Here is a 25069-nt window from a genome sequence, read left to right as displayed (position 1 = left end):
AGACTTTTGACAAATTTGTTTCTGATAACTTTTATATCATACCACTGGACTCAGTAAGAAGTTACAAAACCCTAGCGGAAAACCTGATGACTTCATCCAGATCAACTGGAATTAATTACATGGGACTGAATGAATTGATAAATATGGTTTATAATTTTATGACTTTTTTCTGAAATATACTGGCTTTTAATTTTTTCCAGAAAATCTTTCTCTTTACGCTAATTTTGATCTACAACAAACTGATGAAGTGGACCTTTGTAAACAAAGATGAAACATTTACCTTTTTCTCTCTACATGATCCTTCCAGAATTTGGCTTATCCAGCTCGCTCCCCTGTGGGTTTGATGGCTTATTGAGACCAGATTACAACTAGTTATACTAATCATTGTTTTAATTTGTTCTCTTGTTGTTTTCAAGTTATTTATGGCTTGTGCCTTTCTCTGCCATACTTCATTAACATTACAGGTGTATTATTTACATCCTGTCTATTTTATGAGATTATTGTCTCTTGCATTACCCAACGTGTAACCAGGCCTCCAACAAAACTAATGATGGCTAAACGTCTTGAGGCAATCAATCACATATATAACTCTACGTAGAATAATTGTAAGAGTGCAACTGTAGACATGGGAAGAAGCAACAAGAGAAAACATTTCCTGTATCATAACAGACTAGTAGAACAGGCAATCCAGAGAATTTTAGATTATCGACAGGGCCTAATCCAAAAAACTTAGTACATTGAGTGGCCTATCCACAGAATCCTCACCTGATCTAGGAATGAGCTTTCCTAGAGCCACCGGACAAACTTGGTCATGAAATGCCTCCCAAATGTTGGTCAAATTTATGACCAAGAAGAGGCACTGTGGACAAAGAATGTCGCCTGCCATTTCAGTAAACAAAGGATGTTGCAGGCTTCCCGAAAGTGCGCCCTGAGGGGAATTCAGGATGGAGAAACACAGGATACTGGCCCTAAATATTTAAGATGCTTATCAAAGGAATGATTTACATAAGCCCAGACTCTTGCATCTTCCCATACATAGAAAAGCACTAATGTTTTTGTGATTAGCAGTAATCTTTTGACGTTGAACTACATGTTGTTTTGTTTTTGTGTGTTTTTTTTTAATTATTTATTTTTGGCTGTGTTGGGTCTTCGTTTCTGTGCGAGGGCTTTCTCTAGTTGCGGCAAGCAGGGGCCACTCTTCATCGCGGTGCGCAGGCCTCTATCGCGGCCTCTCTTATTGCAGAGCACACGCTCCAGACACGCAGGCTCAGCAGTTGTGGCTCACGGGCCTAGTTGCTCTGCGGCATGTGGGATCTTCCCAGACCAGGGCTCGAACCCGTGTCCCCTGCATTAGCCGGCAGATTCTCAACCACTGCGCCACCAGGGAAGCCTCTGTTTTTGTTTTTTTTCCAGCAAAAACTCCTACTTATCCTGGCACCTCCCTTACCTCTTTGGAGTAGTTCCTCAGAGCTATCTGAGAGGCTGTATCCTGGGCTATAGTTCTAAGTTCATCGAATAAAATATAATTCTCAACTTATAGGTTGTGCATTTTTTTTTTCAGTCGACAATGGGAAAGGGGATAAAAGAGAATAAACAGCCATCAGAGAGGGGTCTCCACGAAGCAAAGGTAATGAGGGTGTTATTCCCTCAGCTTTGTACCTGAAACCAACAAGTGCATGAATGGGCTTTTAACAAGATAGAAAGTCATTTAAAAAACGTTAAGTCCGAAGTAACTCGGTATGGATGTCCCCACCCCATATCTTAAACTTGTGTTTTTGTCCCTCATGTTGTTGGTGTGATCAGCTTTGCAGAGTGAGGTAAACTGCCCGCTAGAGTGGTTTTGAATCTAGAAGCTCCGTACCTGGGACGAAGCCAAAGCCAAACTCTCAAGGACAGGTGTTCCTCCCTCTGTGCTGACAACACGTGTTGTGACGGCCAGATGGTGCAAAGCTAATCCATTCACTTAAAGACATTTTTTGAAAAGCTACACAGACATTTTTTGAAGAGCCTAGGCTGTCGCAGGGAAGGTGACAGGCAGGTCTGGCTTTCCTGACGTGAGGAGTGTTCCCATGGAGCGGATCATGGGGCTCTGCTTCTCCCATCCCCACGCTGTCAAAACTGCCCACATGCCAAAGGGATTAGGAAGTTCACATCCCTGTCCAAGCACAGCCAGGGGCACAGCGTCTTGCTCTAATCTTTTCCGGAATAAAGCTTTTTATGTAAAGAAAACGTTGGCAAACAAAGCAAATTACTATATGGCTGTATAACCTGAAGGAATGAATTAGTAGCTCTTTGCTACACATTTCTTTTTAATTACGTGTAAAAGAGGACTTATGTACTGTGGCCTAGAACTAAATGCTTTACAGTCACGGACCACCAATGATGTGGTTTATGTTCTAACCTGTTTTTTTGTGTGTTTGCTTGATTTTGTAGGTTCCGTGGTTTTTGTCCCCAAAGGCCATGAGGAAGGGTAGCCCCAGGCAGCCGCCCTGCCTCAGGACAGGCTCTTCAGGAGAGTGACCAGCACTTTGTTTGGGGGCTTCCCTTGCAATCAGTTCGGAGGGAAACAGGCCACTTTTAAAGTCTTGTTTAAGAAAGTGTACCATAGAATGCCTTCATAGGACAAACTCATCTCACTAGATTTTTTGGGGGGGGGTCAAAAAAAAAAATGTTCCTCAAATCCCTATCTAATCAATGTCAAGCATTTATTCAGCACTTGTGTATAAAGCATTCTGCTAGCCACTGGGTAGAATCATGATAAAAACTATAATATATATGTTATATATATATATCGAGCTCTCACTACATGCTTCATGTGGTTTAACCCAGTGCCCAGGAACTACTTAACACAGCACAAGAGTCCTTTGAGGTAAATACTGATCTTATCCCCATTTTAAAGATGAAGAAACTGAGGCACTTGCCCAAAGTTAAGGAATTGTCCAAAGTCACAGAGCCGGTAAGTAGCGAAGCCTGGCTCCAGAGCCCTGCTCTCCCCTTATACGGCACAGAGGTCATACAAACAGACCCAGTCAATCCCTTTAAGAGAGGGCGGAAAGAAAGCTGCCTGGTGTGTGTGTGGGAAGTGTGAGTGTGTGTGCGGGAGTGAAGTGTGAGAGAGGGAGGGGGGGAGAGAGAGGCATTGAGAGAGTTGGACTGTGCTTAAAACCACAGTTCCTGTAGACAAGACCACGCAAACCTTCTGGAAGGGAGAGAGCCAGGCAGGGAGTGGAGTGTGTATCCATTTCCTAGGGTGGCCATAACAAAGTACCATAAACTGGGTACCTTAACACAACAGAAATCGATTCTTTCACAGTTCTGAAGGCCAAAAGTCCAAAATTAAGGTGTTGTCATGGCCGGCCTCCCTCTGAGGCTCTGGATAGAATCCCTCCTTTCCTCTTCCGAGCTTCTGGCGGCAGCCGTCAATCCTTGCCTTCGAGCTGGATCACTCCAGTCTCTGCCTCTGTCTTTAAATGGCGTTCTCTCTGTATCTTCACATGACCTTCTTATAAGGACATCAGTCACTGGACTTAGGGCCCATGCTAACCCAGTATAGCCTTATCTTAACTTGATTACATTTGCAAAGGCTCTATTTCCAAGTAAGGTCATAATCACAGGTCCAGGGGGTTAGGACTTCAATGTATCTTTTCTGAGGCCACAACAAACCACAACAGTATGGAAGGGACGATGATCTGAGACTCTGGAAGGAGTCCCTGGATGCACTCTTTCAGGCAGGGTTTAAGTGGGAGCTTGAGCCAGTGTAGCGCAGGAGGGGGAAATCTCCAGGACGACTAGGCTGGAGACAACTGGGGAGAGAGAGGGCGAGGACACTCAGGAAGACAGGTGAGCAGCCAGGCTGGGGAGATTAGCAAGTTAATAGCGGGGATACTTGGAGTGGAGGTTACCATGGTGGATGGGGCCAGATTAGAGAAGGTCCCTTAAGGGACTTTATCCCAGAGCCATGGGTCTCAAACTTGAGCTGGAACAGAATCTCCTGGAGGGCTCGCTAAGTAAGACACAGTGTGATGGCGCCGCACCAAGTTTTGATTCAGTAAACCTGGAGTGGGGCCTGAGACCCTGCATTTTCACAAGTTCTAGGGGATGCTGATGCTGCTACTGCTAGGGACCACACTTTAAGAACTTCTCTCTAGACACTGAGTGGAACCACTGAAGTCCAGAGGGAGGGACAGGAAGTAACGAGTAGCTCCAGTGACTGGCACTAGAAGACAGATGAGCAGGAGATTAAGGACATGACAATTAATCCTCTCCAAAGGTTGGAGGGTATCATGAAACTAAATGGAACGGAGGCATGTTATCTCAAAGTTTGGTCCACCTGGAGTCTTTGGCAAATCAGGTCATGATGATTTAGGAAGTTCGTGGGACAGATCGACCCTCTGCTTCAGGGGGTGCAGCTGGTAAAACTCCGTGGCAACACAGCATGTGCTGTTTTTCAAGCAGGAACATGTGGAGAAGGCAGTCTGGATTTAAATCATTTTTGAAGAAAATTCACTCCTTCCTTCCTGCTACATGGATAACGACTTGGCCGTGTAATGCCATTTATATCCAGGAAGTTAAAAATTACATGTTCTAATAGCAACTCTACTAAGCCATGTCTCATTTTCAGTACAAAGCTATTTTCTGTAAAGCACAAAGCTTCTGTTTTCATGTCAGTAGATCAGAGATGTCTCCTCCAGCACGTGTCCAACTATCTTTATATTAGATACTATACAACATTTGCTTGCTTGTTTAAAGTCAAGTCATTGAAATACTGGGTGTGAGTACTGGACATAAAACTGAGGAACTTGATAAGGGATGGAGAATAGGTATTTATTATTCTAAGAGCACATTTTAAAAACCTAACACCCCCTTTAAACTCACTCAAAACACACAACAAAAACCTAGGGCAAATGTAAGAGCAGGGATGGTACCCAGAGAAACCTTGCTGTCGGACGCCACAGGGTGACTCTGGGAGTCTCCAAAGATAAGATTCTGCCCAAAGCTCATCTACAGAAAGAAAACCCTTGGGAATTCCCTGGCAGTCCAGTGGTTAGGACTCTGCGCTTCCACTGCAAGGGATGTGGGTTTGACCCCTGGTTGGGGAACTAAGATCCCATATGCCCTGCAGCGGAAAAAAAAAAAAGGAAACAGAAAACCCTGTGCTTTGGGGGAAGCCTGTCTCTTGTTTTTTCTCTCTGCCACTGGTTCCTAGGCATGGTGCCTTCATGTGACCTTAGAGCCGGTGGTGACAGCCTTAAACTTCATGTTTCCACATTGAGGGGGTGGGCAGTGGGGACAGACCAGTTGTCAAGAGCTCGAATGGTGATGCTAATCTCCCCTCGGGCACACAGTGGGCCTCAATGGCCTAACAGACTGGGCTTCTAAATGTCCCCTCCAGCCTTCACATTTGGTAAGAAAACATAAATGTCATGCCATTCCGGGAAAAGCAAACTTCTTCATTTTATAAGGTTAGTTTTATGAGTCAGGCTTAGTTGGAGATAAGTAAACAACTCATCTGTGGACAAAAATTGCTATGCTGCTCTTATGTTCTGGACAGAGAGAACATCAGCGTATTACATTAGACCCTGGAATTATCTCATTGCATTTTCCTTCTCTCGGGCAATGCCTTATGGGCAATGCCAGATAAGGCGATTGCAGTTTATGGAACAAAAGTCAATGACCTCCAGATCAGGCCCCATCCTGTGGGGTCCAAGGAGATCTTTGCACGGGACACTTCATCAGGCTAAGGAGCAGTGGAGAAAAAGAGACAATACTGTGTGTTAATCTGTGTGGCCAACTCTGAGTACGAGTACTTGACCCGTCTTCCAAAGGAGCCAGGGTAGAAGTGGCCAGAGGCAGTGTTCCCCTCCGCTTCCCCTCTAGCTCAAGGTGGGGCTCAGAAAATTAGAAAAGGCTGGTTGTAAGAGATTTGAGGCATTCGATCTCCCTCCTCCTGTAGGAGGGCTGGGAATGGGTCGGGGCCTGGCCCAGCCTCCTGTTCCTGATGCCCAGTGGTCCCAGCACCCTTCCAGCTACCTTTGTTTTCATCTAATATTTCATATTTGTCTCTAGCAGGTCCCTATGCTAGGACAGTGGCGATAAAGAGAAGGGAGGCCTTCCACCCTGTGGAAGCAGACACACATGCAGGGCAAGAGAACAAAGCAGCCTACAGTCAGGTACCAACACGGGGTGTGGAGGGTGGGCGTGTTTGGGGGTAAGGAGGTTACCAAGGCTGCAGAGATCAGCCAGTGCTGCCACCTCTTGGGTAGAGGCACGTGTTCGGCAGTGTGGTAAATACTTGCATGAGCTCGCAGCCACCCGGAAGCTGGGTGTGGGAGGCTGAGTAATGGCCCCCAGAGATGTCCACATCCTGATCTCTGGAATCTGTGAACATGTTCACAAGGCAAAGGGGATCTGGCCAATATGATCGGGTTAAGGATCTTGAGTTGGACAGCGTATCCTGGATTATCCAGGTGGGCCCAGTGTACGTACATGGGTCCTTATAAGGGAGAGTAATGTTATATTCAGGAGGTGCTACCTGATGGCTGTGAAGATGGAGGAGTGCAGGCGGCCTTTAGAAGCTGGAAAAGGCAAGGAAATGGATTCTCCCCTAGAATCTTCTGAAAGAATGCAGCCCTTTCAACACCTTAATCTTAGCCCAGTGAGACCTATTTCAGACTCCTGACCTCCAGAATTGTAAGAGAATAAATTTGTGGGAGTTGTTCTGTTTTGTTTTTTTCTACAAAGTCTGTGGTCATTTGTTACAGCAGTGAAACTAATACAGATACAAAATTACCTGGGATCCCTTACATAGTGTTCTGTGTTGGCACCTCCTCGTGGGGCCGTTGTGGATTCACGTACATCTCGTACACAGCTACGGTACAAGACTCTTTCATAACTCGACTTTACTGGCTGGAGGCGTCTCGGGCCATCCTAAGCAGTAACCCAGAGTGGGGAACTGCTACGGCTACTGTGGGACCAGCTCTGGGCAAACCTCTTCAACTGAGGGGCCGTCACAAAGGCAAATAAATACCACGGCTGCAAAAGTGTGACTAAATCTCTAGGGTGATTCATGCTGATGAATTGAGATCAAGGGTCAGGTTGGATCTGGGAGACTGTGTGTGCATGTGTGTGTGTATACGTGTGTGGATTTAACATTCCTTGTCTCATTGAGATTAGTCATTCTAGGGCTATTGACATTCCGTCTGCAGCAGAACCACTGAGGCCGTTCAAGGAAGAGTGTGCAGCCAGGCCACAGTCCTGATGGCTAAATTCACAACCCACCAACGGTGGCCTAATTTATTTGGGATCACTACTAATGTTCCACGATCACACACACCCTTGGCCATGACTCCCCGTGTGGCAAGACAAGTGGAAATGCTGTGGGCTGGTAAAAAAAAAAAAAAGTTTGCTGTTCAAAAACAACTTCTTACAAGGTGGTTAAAAGCGTTAGTTCATCCACGTGCAGCTGGCTTGAGCGACTGAGGGACGTGCGCCAGGAAGGCCAAGGCCTAAGTATACCCTCAGGGCCAGTGGCCTTTCCCACCCCATGCTGGACCCAGACTCTGCAATCAGAGCCTGCAGATCAGGTGGGCGCCGCGGTGGGAGGTGAGCGGAGCCATTGGGGGCACCTGTGCCATTTCATCAGTGGCAGTGCCCAGAAAGGAGGGCGGGCGTGGGCCTCGGTTCTGTGCTTTCAGGATTGTTATGTTTCATCCTCACGGCAGAGGGCGCTGAGGAGCGCCACCTGCATCCTGCCGACAGCCACCCCCTACTGTTCTTTCATGAGGGCTGTAAAAGCACTTAGGAGCCTTGCTAGCGTGAAAGCAGAGATTCTTTCACTTAAGGGTTTCATTACTTATCTTTCCCCTCCGTATTCATTGCGGCCTTCTTCAGTCTCCAGTTTTCATTTCTATGGTCGGCTTGATGTATTGCTTTCCTATTCTTGTGAACCATCACCTCTAAATTATTGACATTAATGGAGAGAAGCGTTCAAGGAGAGCAGTAATTAGATGAATTGTGTTGCATTAAAGTGCTTCATAGATTGAAAAGGGATAAAAGAAGCTTTTTCTTAGTAGACTAGGCGCTCACCCAGCTGCCTTGTGGCTCATCAGACCGGCTCTGTTCCGCCTTCAGACACACGCGGGGGGGGGGGGGGGGGGGGGGGGGAGCAGCCCAGCCCACCAGCGCTGGTGCGGCCCGATTCTCTCCAGAGGTCAGCTGTTTTGCTCCCAAACTTACCTATGCCAGGTGTACTCATTACCTAACTGCATAATTAAATGTTCTGGTGAAGAGGGGGCACAAAAAAAAGATGTCATGTCCACAAAATCCAAGTTAAATGCAGTAGAAAGAATTGATGAAATCAAGTCTCTAAAACTCTTGCTGGTAAATTGCGTATGGGTGAGTCATAGTTAGGCAAGAAAAGTCAAAAAAAAGTGAAAGGAGAGGATCATGAACTGTATTCTTTGCAAGTGCTCCCTCCACTGTAAGTAAACAAAAATGGAAATCACAGATGCCCATTATGGGTGTGTCTTCTCGCTAGAAAGACTGCAAGGAGTGCCAATTAATGGCCTTCGCCCTACACAAAAAGACAGATGATAGTTTTATATTTACTGATTTTAATTTAAATTGAAGCAGTTAAGGTTTGGGAGTAACTCCCTCCTGCCCCACCTTTGGTCAATTGTTTCAATTATTGATGTGTTTCCAACTACTGGTCCTGGCCTGGTCCTTGTGAGCAATCCCTAAGCAAGGGCTGATTTCAAATGGGTTGCCTTTCTCCTGAAGTTTGGCAACACAAAGATCTCGCCAGTCTCTCTAAATGCCAGGGAAGGGCTGGCCTCTCACCAGCTGCTTGGGGCAGGGGCAGTTGTCGTAGGACTTACGATTGGCCAGAGGATAGTTGTCTCAGTGTAAGAGACAGCCCCACATCGTCGGGAGCAGGGCTGATCTAGGATACCCTGGGTAGCATAGGAGCTCTCAACACCACCCCTCCATGCTCTGGGTCCTAAGGCATCAGAAGAATAGGAGCCTCCTGGTCGTGGAAAGGTAGTGTATGGTCAGGAAAGAGATGTCATCAGACAAGGGCAATGAGGGAACACAAGTCATGGTCTGTGATCTCTCCTTACAATTAGTAAACTAAACAAAACAGAATGCTCGCAAGCTCGCTAGCTAGCTCTGATTTCTTCTCAATACTTCCTTGCATTTACTACCACAGCTATTACTGCATTTTACCACTAGAGGGCAACAGTGTTCCTAAAATGAGGGTTTGTTGCAGAACCGAAATATCACTTAGAATCAAGGAATTTCAGAGCTGTTAAGAGGTCTTAAGAATCATTTGGTTCACTGGCTTTCAAAATTTTTTCAGCTGAAACACATAGCAAGAACTGCATGCTTCATAATGACCCAGTTCATACATATATGTTTGCAACATTTTGAGGCACTACTTACCCTGTCTTCTGCAATGCACTCTATAAACAGTTTGTATTCCAAACTATTTCATTTAAAACAAAACAAAAAAACTGCAACCAAGAAATAAATTTCATAGCCCAATAGTGTGCCATTAGTTTGAAAAACCCTGACTTGGTCCCAGCCTCTCATCTGTAATACAAAGGGATGCACTGACCTCGAGGATGGAGAAGGATGCTGTCAGCTACACTTCTCTCGCCCACCCAGCCACCTGCTAACCCCGGGTCAGTCCTAGAGGAATGACAGATATTGTCCAGCAACTCAGTGCTCACTCTAATAATGCACTGATTGGATAAAGAGTTTTGAGGGTCTATCATTTTCCACCTCTTGTCAATGCTACGACTGCTCTTGTAATTGAAGCAGAAATTCCTTGCATTGAAGGCTCCTTGCAGGTGGTGCCTGTTCTCCTCATTCAAGCAGTTTCAATCAATCAAGCAATTTCACTGAATTCCAGGGAGAAACTGAAACCACTTTAGTCTCTAGAGTCTTGGCCCTGAAAATCACTAAGTTCTCTTCCTTGGCTCCTTGATGTTAAAACATTTATAATCATTTTGGGAGGAAATGTAAAGGTAAACCAGATGATCGAGGAAGGTACCTTTTCTTAGGGTCAACGTCCTGGATTCTTCTACTTCTTAACTCCTCATCACTCTCCTGCATACCTGCCTCTAATTTACTGATTATCCCTCCCAGCTTTTTTAGGCCAAAAAAGGAGATCCCTTTGAAATTCAGGATTATATTATTACAGACGAAAACAGTAACTGAGCTCTCTGTGGATAAGACAGGAAGTTTTTAACTCACTTGGATTTAGTTCATTTTATGAAAAGTGCCAAGTATTTTATTTTTTCAATAAGGGGTTAACTAAATGCATGAAAATGCAAATTATTTTATTATTTAATTATTTTTATGGTCTTAGAAGGAAGAAAAAAAAATTCCTAGGACCTGAAAAATTCCTGGTGCACTTTAGAAATCGGAGCTTGGTTTTCTGTAGGGAATCCTTGCCCTGATAACCAGGGAGGAAATATTCAGGGGGGCCCCTCTTTGGGCTCTGGGAGGTGGCGACTCACTTACTTTGATAGAAAGTTCTCAAGCTCTGTTCCCTCACTTCTCTGTTGGGCTGGTAAACTGAACGTTTTCCTCCCTGACACAGCAAGATCTGTTAGAACAGGTGACAAGCACAGGTTGCCTTTTTTTAGGAAAAATTTTATTTCATTCAATAAATCTAGACAAGCTGGGTGTAGGGTTAAGTCTTTGAAGAACCAAGGCCGAACTTCCAAATGACTTTCTCACACCCTTAACACCACGTCTAGAACAGTCTTAAAGAAAAATCCTACAGCCACTCTTTAAAATTCTATTTACACTATTTACTAAACTCTAGATTCCTTAAGGCTGAGTCTACAGGCTTCGTGGAATATTGGAGGATTACTGGAAAAAGCATCGTCACTTTTGGGACAGGCTAAGTGTAGTTCTGTAACTTTCGTAATCTTCTACTTGATGAAGAAAGCAACGTAGCTCCACAGGCACAAAATGGTACCTACAGCCAGTGCCTTGAAATCAGCAACCGAACGAGCTGCCACGTTCTTATTCACTCCGTTCACAAAGAAAACAGCCCTGGTTCACTCACTCCCATTAGATTAAAGCAGACGCCAGGATTACGAAGGTTCTTGCCCAGGCCAACGCGTAAATTGCAATATTATCCTGAAGCCCTTGCAGGATGGCCTGCAATTAACCAGGGAACGTCAGCGGTTCGGCCTGGAAACTGGCTTAGATTTTGGAAATTCCGCCCTGAACTAATGCTCCGTGACCACCCCATAGCAACCAACTCTGGGTAGTCGCAGAAAAGATCAAGCCTTGCCTTTTGGGCCTGCTCCTCAGTTTCCCCATGCACCTCTTTCCCAGGTATGGGAGCTGCCCTGTAAAAAATCTTTATGGCCTCGTAAATGCCAGAAAGAACGAGCCAGCTTTCTACTGACTCCGCGCACCGACTGGCCTTTCCACGCCTAAACAATTCCCAGCGCCGAGGCGCGAGCCGGGATCCCAGCAGGGGCCTGGCGCATCACGGTCTCCCTCGCGGATCCGCCGCCGGGCGCACAGGCGCGCGTACCCAGGCGTCACCACCCACGCGGCTCGCGGCCTGTCCCCGCGCGCGCCCACTGTGTCGCTCTGGTACTCACCCACGCGCGGCCCTCCTGCACCTCAGCCAGCACTCGAAGGGCGCTGGGCGAGCTCGCGCGGAAGTTGAAGAAGTGGAGCGCCGCGCGCGCCGCCTGCGACAGGAGCCCGCGCGGGGGCTCCGCGTCCTGACGCCACCCGGAGTCCTCGGGCTCCCCGGACCCCGCGGGCGCCGCCGCCGCCCCCTGGAGGGCCAGCAGCAGGAGCAGCGCGAGCAGCGGGGCGGCGGGGTACGGGTCCCCCGGCCGTGGCGCGGGAAGCGGTTGCCGGCGGAGCTGCATGGGCGCGAGCTGGCGCGACGCTCGACGGGTCGGGCTTCGAGCGGGCTGCGCCGGCGCTCGAGTCAATAAGGCCGCGCGGGCCCCTCCCCTCCGCCCCCGGGGCGGCGGCTGGAAGGAGTCCGGGTCCCGCTCGGCCGCACCCTCTCGGCGCTTCCCGCAGCCCCTGGACCCCTCCGCCCCGCCCCACTACGCTTGGGCTCCCAATGCCCCGTCTCCTTACGCGGCGGACGCGGCGGCGCCTTCGCGGCGCGGGGCCCGGGTATCTGGCTGGGGCCGCGCGGGCAGGGGGACGAGGGGAGCAGTGGACGCTCCTCCCCCAAGGGAGAGCGGCCGGGTTGGCGCCACCCCGCGCCCCCAACCCAGCTTGGGGACCTCGTTTCTCTCCGCGGAGGCTGCTGTGATTTCGAAGCCCTTAGGGTTTTAGAGCGAACCTGCTTCAGTTCTCCAAGGCTTGGAGCTCATTTCCCAGAAGATGAAATTGGAAACAGGTGGAGAAGGGGGCGGGACGCAGCCGGCGTTGTTGGGGGTCCTTATAGCACAATGACCTTGGAAGTGGGACAGGTCGCCAGAGAACTGGGGCTGGAGAGGAGGCTGCCGTGGCCAGCAGGGCAGAGCCAGATAAGGCCCCAGAGGCCCCAGTGGACTTAGAAACATTGATAACCCTGGTGCGGCACAGATGGGCGTGGAAGCCAGATTCCAGGGAAGTGAGGCATGGATTGGGCTGTAGGGCAGTGGAAGCAGTGAGGATTGACGACTCTTTTTAGACGCTTGGCAGTGAAGGGATGAGATGGCCATTGTTTTTAGGCCACAGAGAGAAAGCCCAGGAGAACCAGGAAGTAGATGCACTCCCCTCATCCTTTTTCCTACCTCTCTTAATTTTGTTCAGGGGTCCACCTCTCCCCAACACCCGCTGACCCCAGCCCCACTGTGGAGCTAAAGAAAGTCCCTTCTTGCCAGTGACTGGTTGAGGCCCCACATGTGCGATTCTGGATGAGATATGCCGCGGGAAGTCTGGGGAGGGGGTGATGCGATGGGGTCACCATCTCTGAAAAATCCTCCCTCCTCCACTTCTCCCTCTGGATGTTGTCCATCTCTTGTCTGTCTTTTCTTCTACAGAAATTTATGGAACACACACTCTGCTAGGCCCTGGGGGAAGTGAAGAGAGGGTAATCAGATAAGCATCTCCGTACTCCTGGAGCACACCTTTCGGGCAAGGGGAGCCCAGACAATCAGAGAGGCAAAGGAATGATGGATGCAGTTACATGCTGGAGAAAAATTAAGCCTGAAAGGGGATGGGGAGTTGGTTGTAATTTTAAATAGTGTGGTCAAGGCAGGCCTCACTGGGAAGGTGATACTTAGGACCTGAAGGAGATGAGGGAGCCAGATGGACATGTATGGGAAGAGCACTGTAGGTGGAGGGAACAGCGAGTGCAGAGGTCCTGAGGCAGGAGTCCACCGGCATGTTTGAAGAAGAGCAAGCAAATGCAGCTGGAGGGAGAGGGCAAGGAGGAAAGTATCAGGATGCGAAGTCTGAGGGATAATGGAGAGGGGGCAGAGCATGCAGGACTTGGTAGACCCTTGTTGTGTGGGTGTGCCGCGTGGAAGTATGCCCCTATCTTTTTTTTTTTTTTTTGCGGTACGCGGGCCTCTCACTGTTGTGGCCTCTCCCGCTGCAGAGCACAGGCTCCGGACGCACAGGCTCAGCGGCCACGGCTCACGGGCCCAGCCACTCCGCGGCATGTGGGATCTTCCCGGACCGGGGCACGAACCCGTGTCCCCTGCATCGGCAGGCAGACCCTCAACCACTGCGCCACCAGGGAAGCTCGCATCTGCCTTTTTTCAGCCTCTGTCACAGTGGTCTGGTCTATAAGTTAGGATTTAGGCTTAGGCCACATAGGACGAAGAAAACAAATGACATTGGCTTAAACAGGAGAGAAACTTATCTCACATAAAAGAAGTTGTAGGCAATCTGTGGTTAGTTTTGGCAGGTCCATGACATTGTTAGGGGCCCAGGGTTTTTCCAGATCTTTGCTCCCACATCTGAGGGTGTGGCCCCATCCTCAGAGTACAGGACAAGCTCTAGCCATCAGCAGGAGTGCCCTTTCACAGGCTTCTGAGAAGTCCTATAGGGCACTTCTGCTTATATCTCATTGTTAAGAACTTAGTCATAGCCTTAGTTGAAAAGGAGGCTGGGAAAGGTAGCCTTTTCTTTGGAGAAGTTGCATGCCAGAATAAAAAAAAAGAAATCAGGATTTTGTTACTAAGGAAGAAGACTTTGTTTTACATCGCCTTTAGAGCCTGCTGCTGGGACACCCAAGGATTATGTGAGAGTGGTTTATGAAGGAAACACTCCCAGGAGAAACCAGTAAGGACCTAGAAAAAGGGTAGCAAGCAAGGATCTCAGACAAGGTTACAAGAAGGGTAACTTCACCTGGTCAGCAGAGGCGCTCCGGAATATGAATTCCTCCCCCCGCAGGGGATCTGGGCTTCCATATCTATGCCTGTGGGTTATTGGCTAGGGGCCACCCTGGTTAACATACTCCAGGCACTCAGGCTCTCTATCTGGGTACAAAGGGGCAGTCGTACAGGACAGCCCTCCTGAGAAGTGTCGCGGGGACCTCAGATTGGAAGCAAACGCATACTTCGTGGTAGGGGCAGAATCAGGGAAAGGGACCCTGGGGATCTGGGCAGAGCCCCGACGGGGTCCCTGCAGCGAGAGTGGATAGAAGCAGGCAAGTTGGAATCTGTCACCGAGGCCGGGAGGGGAGGGTGGGAATGGCTGATGGCAGCATCAGTGCTTATGAGATGGTGAGTCACAGCAAGTCTTACACAGGAAGAAAGACAGACACAGAGAGGGCCAGGGGAACAAGTGTGGCTGGCTGAGTGCAGAGGACGCTTCTGAGGCCAGCTGTTTTTAATAGTGGTAATGACTACACGTGGGGCAGATTGATGTTGATCAGAAACACACATTTTAAAAGTTTTTAATGAACAGCATTCATTTTATTAACAGATTTTCTGGAACACAGGAGAACACTTCCTTCGTTGAGAACTGTGTTTGTCCTTTGTCCATTTATCTGTGGGGTTGTTGGAGTTCTAATTGATTTGTAGAAGTTCTTTAAATACTAAGGAAATCAGGCCTAGGTCATAGGTATCACTAATATTTTTTTTCTCAGTTCCTACACAGTGTGTGTGTGTGTGTGTGTGTGTGTGTGTGTGTGTGTGTGTGTGTGTGTTCCTCCTTGTCAGATAGCGTGTGCATGGGCGATTCTGTTAACTGCACACCATGTTCTCCAAAGGGCCTGTCCTCTTGGGTCACATGTGCCACCTCCCACCCCCGTGTTTCCTTCTTGGCATTGCAGGAGGCAGGGAGGAAAGTCTTAGTCAGCAGGGTCTGGCCCCCCCCACCAGAGTGTCCCATATGTCATGTTTCCTAGTTCCTTAGCCATTGCTCAAGTGATTGTGAGCATTTTTATATGGAGAATTTAGTTTAAGAAATATAAAAAATTATAGTGACTTTTAATCACATGAAAATATTCAGAACAGAGAGTGAGAGGAAATTGATACAACATTTTCTTGGGCTATTTGCAATATCTATCAAAATTAGCAATGCATGTACCTTTTCACTCAGCAATTCTACCTCTATAGTTTATACAAAGGATACATTCACACATGTACACAGATGTATGAGAATGTTCCTCCCTGTATGTGGATTGTAAATTCCTCAAATATCTTATTTTCTGCTCTCCATCCCTAGAGCAGTGCCTGGCACATCTTGGGCATCAGTACAAACTTTAGGAAAGAATGAAGACTAAGAGGCTGGAAAAAATCTAAGTCCCACGGCTGAATAATTACGGTACTTCCATCTAGCAGGATACTGTACAACTATTAAGGAGTGAGATCCAGGCATGTAGATATTGAACTATCTCTAAGGTATAATGTTAACAGACAGCAAGGTGTACAGTAGGGCAAATTGTGCGCTACTGTTTAAAAAGAAACAAATGACATACACATATGAGTACATAAATGTGGAAACGTGCAAAGATGTCTGAAAAGGTGCATAAGAAATTAGCAATTATAAGATGGGAGACAGGGGTGTGAGAAACTTTACTATATACCCTTTCGCAGTATTTTTTTTTCTAACATGCATTACCCATTCTAAATAACTACATAAATGAAATGCTGTGTATGAATGCACTTCGTATCAGTTTCTTCGTCACCACTTCTACAGGGACGTTACAATTCTATCACTCAGCATAGTCTGAGCAAGCCTGACCTCACCTTATACATACAGTTCAGGCTTGTCTTCCTGCCTCTGCACCTCACCCTTCCAACACCCTTCTTTTGCCTCAGGCCCAGTCATGTTTCCCCTTTTGCCTCAGGCCCAGTCATTTTAATAGGGTCAAAGTCTTGAGCCCAAGAGACCTGAGCTCTGATTGAACAGATTGCAGGCACTGGCAGCCATTCAGTGTGCGAAGTAGAGGCATTTAGCAGCCCTGAGCATCTGCACCTGCCCCTTCCTATGCCTTTGAGTAATAACAGGCCAGAGAGCTGAATGGGAGGGTTTCGAGAGGCATTGACTGTTGGCTTCCCTCCTCCAGGAAGGAGGGGCTGGGATACATCTTCCCTGGAGGTGGCTAAACACAGGCTTGCTGAAGTACCCTCACCAGCGGCCTGACGGGACTCGGTCATGATGTGCAGAGAAAGAAAGGCATGGTGACACGACTGTCATGGCTATTCCCAGCTCTGCTGGCTTTTAGAGAGTGTGGATGAGGACTCAGGGGCCAGTTCCCTGACCTGCAGCCCCATGTTCCTTATCCAAGCCCTGAGAATACAGCTGAGAACAGGTGGAGTCGAGTGGGCATTCGGCTCATCTGAGGTTACAGAAGTTGGAAGAGCTGAAAAGTTTATCTCTGCACAGATCCAGCCCAGAGCACTGTCCAGATTCTCCACCCTGGGACCCCTTTGGACAACTTGGGGGGGGGGTCTTGTAAATTAATTTTTTTTTTTTTTTTTGCGGTACGCGGGCCTCCCACCGCTGTGGCCTCTCCCGCCGCAGAGCACAGGCTCCGGACGCGCAGGCTCAGTGGCCATGGCCCATGGGCCCAGCCGCTCCGCGGCATGTGGGATGCTCCCGGACCGGGGCACGAACCTGCGTCCCCTGCATCGGCAGGCGGACTCCCAACCACTGCGCCACCAGGGAAGCCCTTGTAAATTAATTTTTGATGAAAGTTTCATTTTAAGGTTTTTTACCAGCAGTCTCTTGTGGACATATTTGTAAACACTATCATGTTTCTGTGAAAATGCGTTATCAAATAAAATGGGAGGAAAACACCTTTTCTAGCAAAGGAAAGCAAAAGAGCAAAAAAAAAAAAAAAAAGAAAAGCTGGGGCCTCCCAGCAGTGTCCCCTCTTCCTCTGGGTGATGCAGCTCTGATTTTCATCACTGCCTGCCCCTCTCCAATGCTGCTGAATACACCTCACTCCAGGGGCCCTGACTGGGCTCCTCCTCCACCCTTACACCCCTGGTCGTTGTAGGGGGCTCAGGCATAGGCTCGGGACCTATTTGGGCAAGTGTTGGGCTGCACCCAACAGGCCAGCAAGTCTTGGAGTTGCCCAGCCATGAGACGGAAGAAAGAGCCCAGATACAGCTACAGAGACATCAACAGTTTATCAGATAGGGGAAATTTACAAGTCTGAAGCAAAAGGTCCTGGAGTGACACCCCACTGTGTACAGTAGGCAAGACACCGGCTGCAATCTTCACTGCTCTGGGGAGAAGGAGGCTACCGTTTATAGGGGGAATTAACATCAAGTTGACTCATCAGTTACCAGGGAGACCAGTGTCTGGGACAGGAGGCAAGCATGTAGGCAGTTCCTGATTAAGCCCTATAATTAAGAGGACTGGTTGGTGATGTGAGTGAAGCAGGGACTGGTCGAGCAGGGGATGTACAGAGAGCACGAGAACAGCCATCTTGAATGGCCTGACCGCACAGCGAGTGAGTCACGAGGAGCTGTTGGTGGGGTCTTGGAGAGAAGCTCCCTCGCCCTTCTGAGACAGCATGTTCCTCCCTCCCTTGCTGGGACTTTGAGAGGAAGCCGTGGCCCCAGCAGTTGCTGATGCCATCTTGCTGTCCTCGGGGGAGCAGGCCTCAGGATGAAGGCCGAGGTGAGGCACAGAAGGAAGCCAGGTCCTTGGGGATATTACTGACCTGCTGGCTTCCGGCCTACCTGAAGCCTGCCCTATCCAGACCTTTCCATTATAGGAGCCAATATGCCAACTTTATTGTTTAAGCCAACTGAAGCATGCTTTTGCTGCCCCAGTTGAAAAATTCCTAACGGATTGCTGAGGCAGGTACTACTGCAGGAACTGGAGCTATAAGGCTGCCCTTGGTGGTCTGCTTGTGCCAGGGACAGGGAACACCTCCGCTGCCTCTAACCTGAGGAGACCATATTGGCAGCTTCCACCAGCGTCAGGCTGAACCAGGTGGTGAAGGGACACCCTTCCCCCAACGACTCCCAGCCTGGCTGTGGACCTTCTCCAGCCACAGGGGCCAAGCCAGGCCGTGAGCCCAGATGTGAAGTGACCTGCCCAGGCTGGAGAGCTGTCAGCTGCACTCGCTCAGGCTCTACTCTAAGAAGAGCAAACTCAGGAGGAGTGCGACGGACAAAAGACCCTGCTAGAGGAGAAGGAATCCCTAAGATAGAGACTGGAACCCGGGCCATGGCTCAGAGGAGGGTCCAGGGCAGCACCACCGGGGTGGATGGGATCTCTCGCAAAGGCCCGAGTACCCTTATTGACAACGTTTTCTCCTGCCGTGGAGGCTTGGAGAGCAAAGTCTATGTCAGTAACTAGAAAAACATGAAGACGTCCTCTATTTGTACGCGAGTGAGTTTATGTGCCATTACACGTGATGTAATGCCACAACTTCTCCTTTCTGGATACTGATGTTGGCACAGAATATCTCCAAGAAGGACAGTCAGAAGCTGCTAACAGTGGAAGGGAGCTGGGGGCAGGAGGGGCTCACTCAAACTAACTCTTCGGTTCCTTTCTGTTTTCCTTTGCAGATGGCACAGCGGCTCAGAGCTCAGACTTGGAGCCAGGCTGCCTGGTTTGAAGCACAGCTGCACCAGTGTGAGCTGAGGCCAGTTGCTTCACCCCCACTCTGTGCCTTGGGGGTACATCCTCCCTCACAGAGTTGTTGGTGAGGCTCATGTGCCCTAATATCTACACATAAGTAAAGCACTTCACAGTAATGGCTATGACTGAGATTACTGTTATTAACTTTAAAAATTTAGGTGTAATCTTTTTTTTAAAATTCATTTGTTTGGCAGTGCCGGGTCTTAGTTGCAGTATGCGGGGTTTTCAGTTGCGGCATGTGGGCTCTTGGTTGCTGCATGTGGACCTAGTTCCCTGACCAGGGATCGAACCTGGGCCCCCTGAATTGGGAGCGCAGAGTCTTAACCACTGGACTGCCAGGGAAGTCCCTGGGTGTTATCCTGAAAGGAATGCAATCAGCTGTGGACTTCTTTTCACAAATGATGAGAAGAGATAGTAGGGACTAAAAACTGCTGGGTCATTATATAAAATCTTAGCTATTACTTTTAGCCTTCTTAATCTCATCTTTTATTGGAGCTATTGGCAAGTCAGAAAATGTGACTCTCTATTGTTTTTTTATTCTTCACCGACCTGGTGGAATTGGGAGAATATGGATAATCAATCCTTGACTATTGAAAGCTGCTTAACCGTAGCTCAGGTGTGACGGAGATGATCCTTATCTCCAAGCCGCCGAACTAGAAACGCTTGTGGAGAAAAGCGTTGTGCAGCTCACCTGGTTCTTTGGGTTTGCATCTAGCATGCTCGAAGTGACCTCTTGTCTTCTGTTTTGGTTCACCCTGCAAACCTGCACATTTTCCATGCTGTATCCATGGCCCACAACGTCTCTCCTGAAACCCCTGGAGGGAGACACTTTACTGGTGATGGAAAGAACGGAAGCCCTGCTCACTGCATCTGCTGTCCTAGACATTTGGCTTCTTTATCTCTCCCTTGAGGGTGTTTGGAACTCGTGGGGGAATTCCCCGTGTCCTCAACGCAGGGTCCATAAGCTCCCTGAGGCTCACACTGGCTGCAGCAAGTCCCCAAAGATGGCCTTTTGCTTTGGGAAGAAGACCAGTGGAGCTTTCAGTGTCATGCCCACACCCCACCAGATCCTCAAGGGCAAGGCAGAGGCTTCAGTGCCAAGGGCACTAGATGTAGGTCTAGGTTGCGGTGGGACAGCTGACAATTGTTTTCTGAATCTGTGAGGGCCAAGGAGAGAGCATTTCTAGCTGAATCTAGTGAGACTCACACAACTGGAGACAAGGTTCTTTCTAAAAGAGACGTGAGGGACTTCCCTAGCAGTCCAGTGGTTAAGACCTCACTTCCAATGCAGGGGGTGTGGGTTTGATTCCTGGTCAGGGAGTTAAGATCCCACATGCCTCACAGTCAAAAAACCAAAACAGAAGCAGGGGACTTCCCTGGTGGCGCAGTGGTTAAGGATCCGCCTGCCAATGGAGGGGACATGGGTTCGAGACCTGGTCCGGGAAGATCCCACATGCCGCGGAGCAACTAAGCCCACATGCCACAACTACTGCGCCCGCGCACCTAGAGCCCGTGCTCCGCAACAAAGAGAAGCCACCCCAATGAGAAGCCCGCGCAGCTCAACGAAGAGTAGCCCCCACTCGCCGCAACTAGAGAAAGCCCACGCACAGCAACAAAGACCCAACGCAGCAAAAAAAAATAAAAATAAAAAAACCCCAAAAAAACAGAAGCAGTATTGTAACAAATTCAATAAAGACTTTAAACATTGTCCACATCAAAAAAAATTAAAAAAAAAAAAGAGATGTGATAGGAAACAAAGTGGTTGCATTTATTCCTGTTAACCGAGGAAAGATTTTGTAAGGCCAACTGGCCCGAGGCAAGGGAACACAATCAGATTCACAGGTTGCATCAGCCCGAAATTCTCCGGACCACCCAGTTCCAGAAACTGTCCTGGAGACATTCCGGACCACCCAGTTCCAGAAACTGACCTGGAGACATTCCGGACCACCCAGTTCCAGGAACTGACCTGGGGACTTTGAACCCAGCCCAGCCTTCCCGCCTTTCGAGGGGCGGGACTAACGGTCCCCCAGGATACCCGAAGAGACCACCAAATAAGGAATACCCTGCGCCCTCCCAGATTCACCACACCTCTTTCCCTTCTTCCCTTATAAAATCTTGCCCAACCCTCGCCCGGGTGCGACTTCTCTGGCCCCTTTCTCTCGGACCAGTGAACCTCACCCGGGAGCGCTCCCTAATAAAGCTCACTTGAAGCTTTCCTCTGTTTCGCGGTGCCGTTTGTTAAGATCTGACCTTACAGATTTCACATGACGCGGTTTAGGTAGAGACTGACATGGATGTGTTTGGAAGCCTTGAAATCCACGTGAATACGGTAACCAGCACAATCCAATAGAACTTTCTGATGAAAATGTTCTACATCCACACAGTCCAATATGGTAGCCACTAGCTACAAGTGACTACTTAATGCTTGAAATCTGGTTAGTGCAAAGAACTGAATCTTAAATCATATTTAATCTTAACTGATTTAAACATACACAGCCACTTGTGGCGGGTGATGATCACATTAGACACGCAGTTATAGACAACTGACTTTCACTACAATAATGATTTGGGGAAAGAAAGAAAGTAGTATTTTGGGGAGCTGCGTTTCAGACACAATGCTGGATACTTTCCGTAACGGAATTATCTCATTTAATCCCCACAATTTAGAGGGGTCAACTGGGGGCCAGAGAGAGGTAAGTGACTTGCCGAAGGTTGCATCCCTAGAGGGGTCAGGGAAGGGGTTCACACTTAGGTCTGGCCCCTTCTTTCTCCAAGCACCATTTTGTATGTGCCACAACCAGAGAGACTCAGGATGGACTGGAGGGGTTTAGGTTACAGCAACAAAGCTAATTAAGGCCGGAAAATATGACTTTGTGGTTAGGGAAGTTGGGATTATCTTATTTCAAGATAAGAATACTGAAGGAAGCACTCAATCTTTAGTACTAAATTGAAAGATTTAATGTTTGGAAGAGAGTGGCAGGCTGCCTCTGGCACCACTAGTGAAAGCGGCACTTAATTCTGGTTAACATGGGGGCCATGGGAGAATGTAATAAAGTCTTAGTTGTATTGTGGGGGGCACTCTCTCCACATCTCAATGAGCCTGAGACTTAGGTCCCCGTGGGCCAACTCTGGTGCAGGAGGAACTCGACAGCCTTAGGACACTGTGTGAGTAGCGTTTAGGCTAACCAGAAACTGGTGGCTTCTAAAGCAGAAGCCTGTACTCAGATGACACGTAGATCTCAACACTGGTGTTAGCAAAAGCACACAGTGTGGACAGCCTCTCTGCTGGGCCACTCTTTTTTTTTTTTTTTTTTTTTTTACCAAGCAAATAAACCGCTTTATTTTCAACTCGCCTGGAATTACAGGCGAAGCCCCCATTGTAGGAGTTCACACCATTATGAAAAGTTGGCTTTCAAAGTCCTTTAATGAGTTCCTGCCTTCTTGATCTGCACAGTACGTATCTTCTCCACAAACAGGAAGGTAATCATGGCTCCTCTTCTCCAAAAAATTAGGTTTAAGTTAATTGTGTGACTTAAGGAGCTCAAGCCTATCTAGTGTGAATGAATAAAGAATCGAAGGGTCTGTGCAAACTTCAGTGGAGAAGAGGCCCTAGATCTGGGTTGCAGGCTTGCATCTGTCACCTGTTGACTGCACCGGGGACCCCAATCCTACAGTCATTAGATTTAAAAGGCTGCTTTTGTAGGTACAAGATCAAATTACTGCAATTTTACTTTGCTAGTACATTTTTTCAAATTTTGGAATACACATTTTCAAAATTTTCCACTGCAGTAGACTAAAGGTAATTGGCCTTATCACATACTGCACACTGTTTATAAACTTCAAAATGAGACGGTAACAGTGCTGTGGAAGAGACGGCACCCATTCTGACTGAACTCTATAGTTAACTTTGTTTCTTACACGGCAAACACTATTCTAAGTCCTCTGCAAACATTTAATTAGTCTTCACAATCCTGTGGGCTGTTAACCTCCATTTTACAAATTTTAAACAAACAAAAAAAACAGGTTCAAGTAACTTGTCCAAGGTTGCTGTTAGTGTAACCAGGATTTAAATGTTCAGCCCAACTGGTTATAACCACTGTGCATACTGCCTCTCAAATCAGAAGCGAGTCAGCCCCAGCACTGAACAGGGTGTGTGAACATCCCCTACTTGACTTGACCTCATCCCTGACCTTCTCCCTTGATCTTAAGATTCTTCTTTCATTCCTCCCTGCATTTTCAGATCTTCAAGGTAAACCTTTCCATCCTTATCCTAAGTTCTAATCCTTGTTCCTCTATACTACTTCCTGCCCTCAGAATGCCCCATTCTCACCATTTTTAAAATATAAAAAGGCATCACTGTGGCACCCATTCTCCTTTTCTCTAACTTGTCATCACACCTTGATTCAGGCAGGCCGCTCCCTTCAAACACAGACAGCTTCTTCAACTTGCCTCAGCTCAGACTGTTCCAAAACGCCTCAGCTGCCCCTCTCACCTTCCCAAAGGTCTTCCCAACTCCATACAACCTTCTGGGAGACAAACTCCTGCTCTATTTAATACAATCTCATGGCTTTCCTGTTCTGCCCCATTTGGGCTTAAACATACCAACTCCACTACTTAGTATAAACCCCCAATACTAAATTAAACCCTGAACCCATGCCCCATTAACTTTCACACTCCAAGTGACTGCAACATAATACAGTTTTACATATAATGCTAAGAGCACTTTTCATATTTTACAGAAGAACGTGAAACATGGACTTTCTATTAATATTCATACCACAGCAAAGCCAAATCTAACTCCTAAATAGATGCATTACAATTTGTTTAGAGTTTAAAGGCTTAATGGCAATAAGGGGAGGAGGAAAAAGCGAAAGTTTATTTTACATAACTGAATGGAAAATAAATTCAAGAAACAGTAAATAAAATTCAGTATGGCCTCATGCGCCCTGAAGGAGGTGGTGCCCGATTTGGAGGAGTGATTGCTATGTCCAGATAGTCTCCGATTTGGAACTTCTGCGACTGCAGCGTCATGGAGTCGTCAGTCCCCTTTCTCCCAGACATGGTGCTGCCAATCTCCTTTACTCGATAGCCAGGCCTTTTAAGATCTGTAAAAACAATTGCAAAATTGAAGTGTGTGCCCTTCTTTCTGGCTTCTGGGTAGACTTCTTTTACTAAACTAGTCAGTTCTTTCAAGGTTGCATCCATCCAGGTGTAGATCTGCAGCTCACTAGACGGCACGTTTCCGCGGGAGAACTCGTCCATGCGGTGGTGGCGGCCGTTGCTGGTGGTGAAGACGCGCAGCAACAGCGGGCAGGTCTCTCTAGACCCGCACCTTCTCCCTATCGATGGGCTTCTCGGGCTCCTTCTTAATCTCCTCCTGAGTAACGCGCGACTCCACCGCCATCTTTCTCCTGCGGCCCGCTAGACGCTCGCCCTGACCTCCGACCCCAACAGCGAGCATGAGAATCCTGGGCCACTCTTGATGCGGAGTTATTGCCAAGCTTGAGCAGATGAATAGAACTGTTATGCAATTCTCTGCTCCACTTACCTGTGGGCATGAAACAATTCTTTAAAAATCCACCATGTTTCACATTTGAAACAAAGTAATTTAGATTGTGTAGCTTTGAGGAAAAAAAAAAACAAACTCCTTCTCTTGCAAAGATTTGACAAGCCCATTTTGACACACAATTGCCAACAGATAGTTTTATAAAATGTAATGAAATGAACACAGTCCGTATTGCATGTATAGGATTTTGCAATTTTCCAAAGTAAGCCCTCATTTTTGGCATGTCACGCTAGTTAAGAACACAACATCACTGTAGACCAGTTATACAGATTATGGTTAACTTGGCATGGCCTTTTGTTTTTCCATCACTCCCTTAAGACAGGATGTTTGCCATTCTGAGAATGAATTAACATTCTATTCGGCGATCTGTAAACTGTGATGTGAAATAAATTATAAATTGGGACCGTTTTAATTTCCCAAGCAAAAAATATTTAAACTTGAAATTATAAAGTTTACTCC

The 25069-nt window shown here is 47.8% G+C and overlaps 2 protein-coding genes across 2 annotated transcripts in view; both read right to left on the bottom strand.

Moving 5' to 3' along the window:
* The window catches only part of RARRES1 (retinoic acid receptor responder 1), a gene marked incomplete at its 5' end in the record, with an annotated part of 41168 nt that extends 29259 nt beyond the window's left edge, over positions 1–11909 (bottom strand). Inside the window, one exon of the mRNA XM_082839730.1 lies at positions 11631–11909. Coding sequence (XP_082695856.1) covers positions 11631–11909 — 279 coding nt within the window. The remainder of the gene's footprint in view (positions 1–11630) is intronic.
* Positions 11910–23898: 11989 nt separating this feature from the next.
* Positions 23899–24505, bottom strand: LOC309962443 (histone deacetylase complex subunit SAP18-like; the record flags this gene model as incomplete). The annotated part of the gene is given in 2 exon segments (XM_082840298.1): positions 23899–24368; positions 24370–24505. Coding segments are annotated over 2 exon segments (534 nt in total). The 3' UTR covers positions 23899–23970.
* Between the last annotated feature and the right edge of the window lie 564 nt (positions 24506–25069).

This window comes from Leucopleurus acutus (assembly GCF_964270905.1).
Source record: "Leucopleurus acutus genome assembly, chromosome: 5".
Taxonomy (NCBI): Eukaryota; Metazoa; Chordata; class Mammalia; order Artiodactyla; family Delphinidae; genus Leucopleurus; species Leucopleurus acutus.
This window is presented reverse-complemented; position numbering and strand designations above follow the sequence as displayed.